Source organism: Oncorhynchus nerka, linkage group LG15 (assembly GCF_034236695.1).
Source record: "Oncorhynchus nerka isolate Pitt River linkage group LG15, Oner_Uvic_2.0, whole genome shotgun sequence".
Classification (NCBI taxonomy): domain Eukaryota; kingdom Metazoa; phylum Chordata; class Actinopteri; order Salmoniformes; family Salmonidae; genus Oncorhynchus; species Oncorhynchus nerka.
In genome coordinates, this window is record NC_088410.1 from 62,416,081 (window position 1) to 62,428,855 (window position 12,775).

The window sequence follows — 12,775 nt, forward strand, 5'->3', positions numbered from 1 at the left end:
TAGGCCAAATTATGGAGTAGAATAGTTATTTTTTTCATTGACTGCTGGCAACTTTCAGATATGAATCATATCAAAGAGAATACTGTAGCACCCATTTACAGAGTAAGAATGAAGAGTTGAAAAAAAAAAAAAAACATTACTTATCCAACAGCTCCACCTTGTGGTAGAAAAAGAAACTACAGCTACAAGCAATTATTATGACACTCAGGAAATGGCTCAACTAATGACACATTTTAATCCAAGCGTTCATACAAAAAATCAAACAAACGGTCACATTGACTTTTACATGGCTTTGGCTTAAGTAGCACTAATACATACATACACAATATCACTGTTTATGACTGATTCCCTATCCTGGTCCTAAATGTATCTTTGCATGTACCAATTCAACCTAAACCTGTATGAACTAAAAGGAAACACAGTTTTAAAACAAATCCATTGTCTTAAAAGGCACTGTGGAACCTCCTGATATGAATCCCAATTTAAACTTTAAAACAAGACTAAACTGGTGTTACGGTCCTGTAGTTACAAGGAAAGTATCATTTAGGTTCTTTGAGATGAGATTCACCCTAAAATGTTCAGCAGCGGAAAGATATGTGATGTAGCCAAAGACCACAATCATTCTCAGAGTGTGTGTGTGTGTCGTGCTCTTACTCCACTGTATAACCATGACTAAAGGGGTTCCTGGTTACTTTCCTTCAAATCTGTGGTCCTTCATGTGGTCCTCGTCTACTAGGCTCCTGGGGGTGTCCATGAGGCTCCTGGTCGTGTCCATTGGCCACCATACGTTGCTCTGTATGAAGGAGCTGGCTGGGCAGTGGACACAGGCATGGGTCTTACCCTTAACTGCTTTTAGCAATGCTGGTGCACTGACACACTAGCATTGCTGGGAATTGGGTTGCTAAAAAACAGAACAGGCGGGGGGGAGCAAGACGTTTTAATTTTTTTATTATTACAAAAAAACACAAGGAAGGGATAACTGAAGTATTAGAACATGAAGGACAAACAATACAGCAACGAGACACTATCAAACATGTCTCAGTCTTTCCGCAACAGAGCAAGAAGTTAAATCAAATTCAATTTCAACTAACTCTGCCGGTGGTCTGGACGGTTGGGGAACTTGAGAAAAATTATATAAAAGTTATTATTTAACAGACTTTCCACACACTTTGATATTTTGTCTCAAATTCCCCTCGCTATAAGGACCAACCATCAAGACCACCGGCAGAGTAAGTTGAAATATAATTTTATTAACTTCTGGCCTGCGGACTGTTCAGTTTTTGCAACCCAACTCCCAGCAATGCTTGTGTGCCAATGCACCAGTGTTGCTAAAAGCAGCTATCTTGGCCTCTCTCTCTCTCACTGCTGATTCATCTTAGCTGCTTCTGCCTTGATGAGTGAGATCAGCTCCTGGTTAATCAGAAACACAAAACGAAGACCTGCAATCTGGAGAAACAAATGACTTGTTGTGACATTCATGTATTAGTAGCGGTGGTTGTTATAGATCAGGTATTGTGAAGTAAAAAGCATGACAGGCAGACAGAATTCAATCTCAAATATGTAGTTTGTTGTTTATAAAAACAATTAGGCCCCTTTAAAACGTTTCTTCATCTCACGCTTCTTGCACCAGCTACCGTATAATACATCCTGCCATTTAAATCTTCCAGAAGTTTCCACAAACCTCCACTACAGAGTTGTTGTTGAGTTTCCACTTGTTGCCCGACAGGACTGGTCTGCCGTCTATGTAGATGGGCCTGCGTCCCTCGTTGGCTATGAAGAAGTCCCCGTTGTTCTTCAGTTTAATTATCCCTGTACATTAGACAAACAGTTACAAACGGTTACAAACACACAATGAAAAACTAGATCAAGTCCTGATATGAGGCCATAATATTACTATATGATAGATGTTTATCGGAAAACAGTCATTTCAACAGGGTCTAATTTCACTATGGATAAGTGAGGACAGGGCAAGCACTGCCCTCTAGAGCCCAGATAATACAGGTTCTTCAGCATCAGACCCAGGGATAACAGATATGGTCTGCATCCAAAATGGCATCCTATTCCCTATTTAGTGCACTACCATAGGGTGCCATTTCAGTCACAGCCAATATTAAATTATGTCCATGTCATAGTGCTGATAAGGGAGTCACCTTGTTTCCTGGAGATCTTCCAGGCAGGTCCTTCCAGAGACAGATCCACATCTATTTGCTTGTCCTTGGTGGCTCTGCCCAGGGTGATCTAGAGGATGTCAGATTAGCGTCATAAAATATATAAAACATTTTCATATTTTCACATTTCATAAGCATACATTTCCATATAATGAACCTGCTCCACAATCATCTTACTATGGTCCTAATATAATTTGGTAATGTACTGTAAATTCAGTTAATTCAATCTGAAATGAGCTGCCCACCTCTCGTGACCTCATAAGGTAGCGAACCATTCGGCCTCTCAGAGCTGCCAGCGTCTGGTTGTCAAAGTCTGGAGAGTTCATACCTGAGAACACAACATAAACCCCCTGCAAGACTGGCTTCTTACACACAAATACACAGGCAGGCACACATTCTCACACACTCTCACCTGTGATGCTGTCCACCAGGACCTGCCAGCGTGGTAGCTCCTGCTCCAGCTGCCTTATCTCCTTCTTCTGATGGCGGTCAGATATCATCAGCTCTGAAAGTGGGGACAGAATGAGGAAGGGCAGCAGGAAAGAGAATGAGGAAGATGACAGACTTCTAAGCCAACCAACATGCATTAAGGAACATGCATTCAGGTGCTTTGAATTTGATCAATGAAGCACCTTCTTAGATATAACCTTGCACATTAATGACAGATAAAAGGAGTCTGTTTGAGTAACTCACCATGCTCCAGCACCTCATCTCTGCTCTCCCTGGGTAACAAGACAGAGAAACTGATTAGAATGATGAGGAGAGGAGGAGCTCTAAATTTTAACTCAGGGAAACTGGAAATGAATTGTGGTCAGAATGTTGACCGCTTCTCTTACTTTAGCTTAGCATCATCCACCAGCTGCTCAGCATCAGAGAAGTTGAGGACTTGGTCACCTTTAGGGAAAGGTTGGACTGCACAAGAGAATCAAACCATACAATAAGGCATCATATACAGGGGGACTGATGGGCACTGTCAACTCACTTAGTTTTAGTTTGCAACAGTGGAACAAATCAAATCAGTCACATGTGCCGAATACAACAGGTAGACCTTACAGTGAAATGCTTACTTAAAAGCCCTTAACTTTTTTAATAAATGTTTTAATCATTGTTGGTTAAGTAAAAAAAAAATAGAAAAACAGCAGCAGTAAAAGAACAAGCAAAGCTATATACAGGGGGTACCGGTATAGAGTCAATGTGCGGGGTCACCGGTTAGTTGAGGTAATTGAGGTAATATGTACATGTAAATAAAGAGTTAAAGTGACTATGCATAGAATATTAACAGAGAGTAGCAGCAGTGTAAAATAGGCGTCTGGGTAGCCCTTGATTAGCTGTTCAAAGGTCTTATGTCTTGGGGGTAGAAACCTTTTGGACCGAGACTGGGTGCTCCGGTACCGCGTGCCGTAGCAGAGAGAACAGTCTATGACTGGCTGGAGTCTTTTTAGGGCCTTCCTCTGACACCTCCTGATATGGAGTTCCTGGATGGCAGGAAGCTTGGCCCCAGTGATGTACCCTCTGTAGTGCCTTGCAGTTGGTGGCCGAGCAATTGCCATACCAGGCAGTGATGCAACCAGTCAGAATGCTCTCGTTGTGCAGCTGTAGAACCTTTTGAGGATCTGAGGAGCCATGCCAAATCTTCTGTCTCCCGAGGGGGAATAGGTTTTGTCGGGCCCTCTTCACGACTGTCTTAGTGTGTTTGGACCATGACAGTTTGTTGGTGATGTAGACACCAAGGAACTTGAAGCTCTCGTGTGCTCGGTCCTCCTTTTCCTGTAGTCCACAATCATGTCATTTGTCTTGATCACGTTGCGGGAGAGGTTGTCCTGGCACCACACGACCAGGTCTCTGACCTCCTCCCTATAGGCTGTCTCATCGTTATCGGTGATCAGGACTACCACTGCTGTGTCGTCTGCAAACTTGATGGTGTTGGAGTCATGCCTTGCCATGCAGTCATGAGTGAACAGGGAGTACAAGAGAGGACTGAGCACGCACCAATGAGGGGCCCCCATGTTGAGGATCAGCGTGGCGGATGTGTTGTACCCTACCCTTATCACTGGTGGACAGCTCATCAGGAAGTCCAGGATCCAGTCACAGAGGGAGGTGTTAAGTCCCAGGGTCCTTAGCTTAGTGATGAGCTTTGAGGGCACTATGGTGTTGGATCCTGAGCTGTAGTCAATGAATAGCATTCTCAAATAGGTATTCCTTTTGTCCAGATGGGAAAGAGCAGTGTGGAGTGCAATAGAGATTGCATCATATGTGGACCTGTTGGCGCGGTGTGCAAATTGGAGTGGGTCTAGGGGTTCTGGGATAATGGTGTTGATGTGAGCCATGACCAGTCGTTCAAAGCACTTCATGGCTACAGACGCGAGTGCGACGGGTCAGTAGTCATTTAGGCAGGTTACCTTAATGTTATTGGGCACAGGGACTATGGTGTTCTGCTTGAAACAGGTTGGTTGTACAGACTCAGATTCAGACAGGTTGAAAATGTCAGTGAAGACACTTGCCAGTTGGTCAGCGCATGCTCGGAGTACACGTCCTGGTAATCCATCTGGCCCTGCTGCCTTGTGAATGTTGATCTGTTTAAAGGTCTTACACACATTGGCTAAGGAAAGCGTGATCACACAATCGCCTGGAACGGCTGGTGCGCTCATGCATGTTTCAGTGTTACTTGTCTCAAAGCGAACATAGAAGTCATTTAGCTCGTCTGATAGGTTTGTGTCACTGGGCAGCGCGTGGCTGTGCTTCCCTTTGTAGTCTGTAATAGTTTGCAAGCCCTGCCACATCCGACGAGCGTCGGAGCCGGTGTAGTACGAGTTGATCTTAGTCATGTATTGAAGCTTTGCCTGTTTGATGGTTCGACGTAGCCTAGTGGTTAGAGCTTTGGACTAGTAACCGGAAGGTTGTAAGTTCAAACCCCCGAGCTGACAAGGTACAAATCTGTCGTTCTGCCCCTGAACAGGCAGTTAACCCACTGTTCCTAGGCAGTCATTGAAATAAGAATTTGTTCTTAACTGACTTGCCTAGTTAAATAAAGGTAAAATTAAAATAAATTTAAAAATAGCGGGAGTTCTTACTGGCTTCCGGGTTAGAGTCCCGCTCCTTAAAAGTGGCAGCTCTACCCTTTAGCTCAGTGCGGATGTTGCCTGTAATCCATGGCTTCTGGTTGGGGTATGCATGTACGGTCACTGTGGGGACAACGTCATCAATGCATTTATTGATGAAGCCAGTGACTGATGTGGTGACGCCTCAATGCCATCAGAAGAATCCAGGAACATATTCCAGTCTGTGCTAGCAAAACAGTCCTGTAGCTTAGCATCTGCTTCACCTGACCAGTTTCGTATTGACCGAGTCACTGGTGCTTCCTGCTTTTGTTTTTGCTTGTAAGCAGGAATCAGGAGGTAGTTCAACATTTAGAAATAATTCACTCCATGGATATCAAGTAATGGACTAACAGTGTAGCAGCATCCCAAATGGTACCCTATTCTGTATTAGTGCACTACTTTTGACCAGAGGCTATGGGAATAGGGTGGCATTTGGTACAAAGCATATGTAACGAACCAATAAGCCCGTTTGAGTTTCTCACCACTCTGGTCCTCCAGCAGGTAGTACTGTTTGAGCAGCTGCCAGTGCACCAGCAGGCTCTTGGGTGTGCGGGAGGGGTAGAACACACTGGGGTGCTTACTCAGCAGCTCCTGGAACACCTCCAGCTTGGGCTGACTGCTCTGTTCATCAGAAAACACAAACATATTTAAACAAACCCGCACTCACTTCTTCAAACTGACACGCATATAGTGCCATCAATCCCATGTAAACATATGCAGCAAGAAAAGTATTTCACCAATGGGCAGGTCATTACTTTTTCCAGCATCACTCCACTTATTTTATGGCAGAACCATATATACATGTTACACATATATATATATATATTATAAACACATGTTTATAATCAATCTATATACACACACACACACACGTATACACAGTCAGTCCACACCATCTGTATTTGGACAATGAAGCTAACATTTGAAATTAGGTTCTACAGTGAGCTCCCATAGTATTGGGATAGTTACATTTTTTGTTGTAGTGCCTCAGTACTCCAGCATTTTGGATTTGAAATTATATATTGACTATGAGGTTAAAGTGCAGACTGTCAGCTTTAATGAGGGTATTTACATCCATATCGGGTGAACCGTTTAGAAATTACAGCACTTTTTGTACCTAGTCCCTTCATTTTAGGACAAATTCACTTGTGTATTAAAGTAATCAAAAGTTGAGTATTCGGTCCCATATTCCTAGCAAGCAATGATTACATCAAGCTTGTGATTCTACAAACACGTTTGATATATTTCCTGTTTGTTTTGATTGTGTTTCAGATTATTTTGTGCCCAATAGAAATGAACTGTAAATAATGTATTGTCATTTGAGTCACTTTTTGTTGTTGTAAATAAGAATATAACATGTTTCTAAACACTTCTACATTAATGTGGATGCTAAAATGACTACGAATAGTCCTGAATGAATCGTGGATGATGGGTGAAAAAGTTATATGCACAAATACCAAACTTCCCCCAAAAATGCCAACCTCCCTGTTATTGTATTGGTGAGAGGCTAGCATGTCTTGGGGGTATGATATTTGTGCAGCTGTAACTTTCTCACTCATTATTATTCACGATTCATTCAGGACTTACATGCTAAGAATATGGGACCAAATACTAAACTTTTGACTACTTTAATGCACCCACCCGTAGCATGCACTCCAGCAGGTATATTTCACTGGTCATCCCTAAAGCTAATTCCACCTTTCCTTCCAGTTCTCTGCTGCTAATGACTGGAACTGCAAAAATCGCTGAAGCTCACTAACTTCAAGCACCAGCTGTCAGAGCAGCTCACAGATCATTGCACCTGTACATAGCCCATCTGTAAATAGCCCATTTAACTACCTAATCCCCATACTGTATTTATTTATTTTGCTCCTTTGCACCCCAGTATCTCTACTTGCACATTCATCTTTTGCACATCTATCACTCCAGTGTTTAATTGCTATATCGTAATTACCTCGCTACTATGGCCTATTTTATTGCCTTACCTCCCTTATCTTACCTCATTTGCACACACAGCATATATACTTTTTTTCTACTGTATTATTAACTGTATGTTTGTTTATTCCATGTGTAACTCTGTGTTGTTGTATGTGTCGAACTGATTTGCTTTATCTTGGCCAGGTCGCAGTTGTAAATGAGAACTTGAGAACTCTCAACTAGCCTACCTGGTTAAATAAAAAAATGCGCATAAGTGAACTTGTCCCAATACTTTTAGTTCCTTAAAATAGGGGGACTATGTAAATACAGCTCACCCGATATGGATGAAAATACCCTCAAACTAAAGCTGACAGTCTGCACTTTAACCCCATAGTCATTGTATCATTTCAAATTCAAAGTACTGGAGTACAGAGCCAAAACAGAAAATGTGTCACTGGCCCAATACTTTTGGAACTCACTGTATACTCCAGCATAGTGGATATGAAATGATGTATTTCATACAAGACGACAGTACCAGAATGTCACGTTTTATTTGAGGGTGTATCTGTTTTACCGTTTAGAAATGAAAGCACTTTATGCATCCCTTCCCCATTTGAAGAAGTCATATGTATTTGGACAAATTCACTTAATGTGTATTAAAGTAGTCAAATGTTTAGTATTTGGTCCCATACTCCTAGCACGCAATGACTAAGTCAAGCTTGGGACTCGTTGGATGCATTTGCAGTTTGTTTTGGTTATGTTTTGCCCAATAATAACGTAATGGTGAATGATGACTGGAGTAATAAACGTGTTCAGAAATATCTATTCTTACTTAAAAGTGACTCCAAAATGACACGACACTATTCCGTTCCTCTTGGGTAAAACATAGTCATTGTGGTGTAGTCATTGTGTGCAAGGAATATGGAACCAAATACTAAACTTTTGACTTCTTTAATACACTAGAAGTGAATTCGTACAAATACTTATGAATTCTTCAAACATGGCATATGTATGAAAATATCCAGAATTTTTTAAATAATATTTTTTTATTGCCTAATATGAAAAATGCTATATCAAATTCAAAATGCTGGAGTATAAAGCCAACTTAAAAATGTTTGCTTCACTGTCCAAATACATACTGTGTGGACTGTATATGGTTCTGGTTTTTGATGTTTATTCAACGATCTCTGAACTGTGTGTATGATTAAAAAGGTTGAGATGCAATAGAGAGCTCAATAACTCTATATTTGAGCATTGCTTTGTGACTGACTCCATATTTCGAGAACAAGAACTGAGCCATCTTCACCTGATGTGACTTCATATTTCAAACACCATAGAAACCCCTCAGCCTCACTCACTGATGCAATCTTGGCCAGTAGAGCCTCCTCAGCCTGACCGAAGAGAGCTTTGCTCTGGATTGCAGCAATGGCCTCCGGATGAAGCTGCCTCATCGCCTGCCATGCCAACCTATAACACAGAGACAGGGGTAGAACATTGTCACACATTAGAGAGATTTTATTTGCCTTTACTTGACCAGTCAAATCAACAATATTTGGTTGTCTATTAGAATAACAGTATTGAGGTTAATTAATAAGGGGGAACAACAAATTTGACAGTGGTGGTCAAATGTGCTGGACGGAACGAGAAAGACAAAGAGAGGAAGGAAAAGGATAGGAGGAAGTGGATAGTAGGAGATGGCCAGGGGTGTGTGGGTTGTGGTGGAGCTCTTACTTGGAGATAACGGGGTCATAGAGCAGAGAGTACCAGCGCTCCTGGATCTCCCTCAGGGTGAAACGACAGCTGAATTTCACTCCCAGATGAACAGAGGTCAGATCTGTCGTCTAACAGAGCACACACACACAATACAGACAGGCAGTTGTGCATTACCACATCATACATCCATAGAAAGATTATATGGATACATCATAAACACATTGAAAATTCATATTTTCCATTAATCAAGGTCAATGTTTACATAGTATATTACGCTGCCAAATTCCAATGGTTTATAGCACTGATGCTTCAGTTATATATCAATAGCCTCTCTCTACTGTCTTTAGGCCTATTACCTGTAGCACAGCGTTGATGAGCAGCAGGTCATCAGTGGGTTTCCAGCGGCCCAGGTCTTTAGTGATCTGGAGGGGCTGCTTGCTCTTCTTCACCCTCTTGGCGATGGGCGGGGGGGTGATCACCATAGTGAGGGGCGGCGTGAGGGCCGTGCTGGACTTGGACATCTGACATAGGGGATCATAGAAATGGGGAACCAATGAGGCATCTCCTTTGCCTTTTTCAGCATTTACATTAGTAGGGATTTGATCAATGGTCAGACACCCTTAGTAGTTAGAGTCTAGAGACAAATAATGAACTGACCATATAAACAGCACAATAGTCTGCAGGTTGCAGTTTGTCATGAGTCTTGTCCTGAAGGCAGAAATCAGCAATTTTTCCTTAGACAGTCCAGCTGCAAAGTCAAAATTGGCTATATTGTAAAAACTCATGAAAATAAAAAAAACATAGCTTTTTGGTCTAAATGTAAGTTTAGGCATTAGGGATAGCAGTACGGTTAGGGTTAAAATCCTATTTTACGACTGTGGCTGTGCCAGCTAGTGACCACTCTGCAGAGCTGCCTCCAGAACAAGACTCATGAGAAACTGCAACCAGCAGAGTATTGTGCTGTTTATATGGTATATAATTGTTATGGTAAGTTCTGAAAAATGCTAACCTGCTAATAGTCTAGCCATTTAATCAAGAGTAATTCAACAACTACCGGTATCTCCCTCTCTACCTTTCTCAATATGAGCTACCCATAAAAACACCACCCTCTCTTTGGATTCAATTCCACCTTCATACCTTCTTCTTCTCATTGGATGAGGGTTCGCTCCCAGAGCAGCGGATTGGCTCGATGACAGGTGGGCCCTTGACCCTGCTGGATGACTTGGCCAGGCTGCTCTCCACCAGTTCATCATCAAATTTCTTCCTTTTAATTGACCTAGGAGGAGAGGAACAGGTTAGATATCATATAGCAATCAAAGCTGCAACAGAGAGAACCCCTGAGCTTCCTTTCAGGCAGGCCTACTTCAAATTCAGAGGGTAGGTGATGCAGAATGAATGCTGTCCAATGGTCAGAAGTGTAAGGCAGTTATTTTTAATCACTGAACTGTACAAGTTGTTAGATGTTCATATTTCAGGTTAAAACTGATGGAAAGATTGAAGCTAAAAAAGTGCCCGCAGAGACAAATGGGTAACGTTCAAACCTTGAAGAGCTCCTGCGATTGGGCACAACACCACCACCCCCAACAAATGCCTGTGTTGCTGTTCTTTTGATATCTTTCATCCCTGTCGACTCCTCGTCCTCTGAACGGCTCTGTGTCCCAGCTGCTCCCATCGGTGCCCCAACCACAGATGCAGCTGTAGCACCTGCCTGCATATCTATCCCCACAGAGACAAATCTCAATGTTAGACACTATGGATTATGATGACAACATAAATGGCAACAACTTGCAACAAAAAGCAGATAGACAACCAAGAGATTTGCATACCTTTTTCCATGATGTTGTTCACAGTCCAGAGATTTCGAATAAACGTTGAATAAAATAATGTTGCTACATTCGGCAGGTGTCACTCAGACAACGTATCTCAGGTGGCAATCTGAGACGAGAAAGGAAGGTATTAGTCAGAGATGGGCGGTAAATGGGAAACATGTACTCAACTAGCAAATATCGACATTTACTGAGGTATGTACATCCAAAAAAGATCCCGGTTATCACAAACCCTGCTTCCATGAATAGATCGGAAGTCTACAACAGGTAGAGGTGCCGAATAGGCATTTTTTTCGGTTGCATGTAACTTTTTATTTACACATTTTTTGGAAGTACATTCCGGCCGTGAAGGCAGTACATTACGATAGTTGCTCATTAAAACTCTATATTTTGTGCGTAACGAATGCATTTTGCCATTATTAAGCTTGAAATGCTGGTGAATGGCTGCTTCTTGGGGCTGAAATGAGATTCGCCATATCAACGTCTCCGTCCTGTAAGGCCAGATTCAGGTTCAAATGAAACTTGAGATGGTGAATGTGAGTTTGAATCGGGGGTTCCTGGGAATAGATACTTATGAAAGGTGTGTTATGTATGCTATTGCTAGCTAGTTTGATGTCGATACAGCAGTAACGTTAATGGTCTTCAAAGCTAGGAACATTTCACATCATGGTTATCTAATGAAGCAGCCTCTTCGCTTATTCCTCTACTTACCTCGTCTCAGGCTGGTTTATCAGCCAACTAGAGTCTATTCAGGTACGTTGAACTTCGAATAAATCAACACAATTGCTGTATGTTTCTGTTATATTCGAAATTAGCTAGCTAGTTACATTCATGCTAACAATAACAGAACGAAACACATTTCCGGTACGCACAGGAAATGTCGTTGGCCGTCTTCTTCATAATGTTCTCGTAACGTGCATTGTCGCCACCAACAGGACTGGCTCATTTACATCAAACTATCCATTATATTGACCAGATACTCAAGTGGTCGCTCTAACAATGGAAATAAATGTCTTCAAAAATGGATGACAGTCCAAACACGTTATCCACTTTCCCTCGGGGCAATCCCCGTCGAAACCGGATGCAGATCGATTGCCATTTTAAGTGGAGGTCCAATTCACCAAAGGTATCCCCTCGGCCCTCAATTTAGCTCAGAGAGAGTGAAGAACTTTGGTCGCTTGTGAGGTTGATATGACCCACGATTTAATGCAAACTGTAGTCACATGTCAAACTCTGGTGACCGTGAAGTGTAAAATGTAATCAACAAGGCTGCATTTTCGGCAAGTCAGAAAAAAGTATGAAGCTAGCTTATATATATATATACATACACACACACACACATTGATTTTAGCGTTGGCAAATCGGCTTAGTCTCGTGAGGAGCCTAAAAAATGGTGCAGATCTCGGTTCCTTATCGTTTACGTTCACTGCTCCTACGTCTTTGACTCATCCTACTACAGTTTATACTTTTATATAATCTTTGTTGTTTTATCTTTGTCTATAGTTTCTCTTAATGCCAGGGGTTACGAAACAATGTGAAGCGCAAGGCCTTATTTTTATTTGCTAAACCATTTCGAACAGATTTTTGCTTTTTTCAAGAGTCTCACTCAATTTCGGCTGATGCCAACTTCTGGAGGTCACAGTGGGGCAACGATATTTGGCTTTCCCATGGATCTGAACGCTCCGCTGGTGTCACTACAATGAAAAATACCTTTGGTGGTAATATTCTACATTTACATTACATTTACATTTAAGTCATTTAGCAGACGCTCTTATCCAGAGCGACTTACAAATTGGTGCTTTCACCTTATGACATCCAGTGGAACAGCCACTTTACAATAGTGCATCTAGGTCTTTTAAGGGGGGGGGGGGAGAAGGATTACTTTATCCTATCCTAGGTATTCCTTAAAGAGGTGGGGTTTCAGGTGTCTCCGGAAGGTGGTGATTGACTCCGCTGTCCTGGCGTCGTGAGGGAGTTTGTTCCACCATTGGGGGGCCAGAGCAGCGAACAGTTTTGACTGGGCTGAGCGGGAACTGTACTTCCTCAGTGGTAG

At 42.2% G+C, this 12,775-nt stretch overlaps 1 protein-coding gene across 2 annotated transcripts; it reads right to left on the bottom strand.

The window, feature by feature from the left end:
- Window positions 1-216: 216 nt before the first annotated feature.
- Window positions 217-11,613, bottom strand: mcrs1 (microspherule protein 1). Of its 2 annotated transcripts, XM_029683103.2 has the most exons (16): window positions 11,434-11,613; window positions 10,723-10,831; window positions 10,438-10,612; window positions 10,034-10,172; window positions 9,554-9,604; window positions 9,253-9,417; window positions 8,915-9,024; window positions 8,542-8,650; window positions 5,749-5,887; window positions 3,005-3,080; window positions 2,862-2,890; window positions 2,581-2,673; window positions 2,414-2,496; window positions 2,151-2,238; window positions 1,682-1,809; window positions 217-1,446 (listed from the first exon to the last, which is right to left on the bottom strand). In XM_029683103.2, exons 2-16 carry the CDS (start codon window positions 10,730-10,732, stop codon window positions 1,360-1,362), a joined length of 1,482 nt encoding a protein of 493 aa, XP_029538963.1. In that variant the 5' UTR covers window positions 10,733-10,831; window positions 11,434-11,613; the 3' UTR covers window positions 217-1,359. The 2 variants fall into 2 exon arrangements, with proteins under 2 accessions (XP_029538963.1, XP_029538964.1); XM_029683104.2 differs by lacking the exon at window positions 9,554-9,604.
- Between the last annotated feature and the right edge of the window lie 1,162 nt (window positions 11,614-12,775).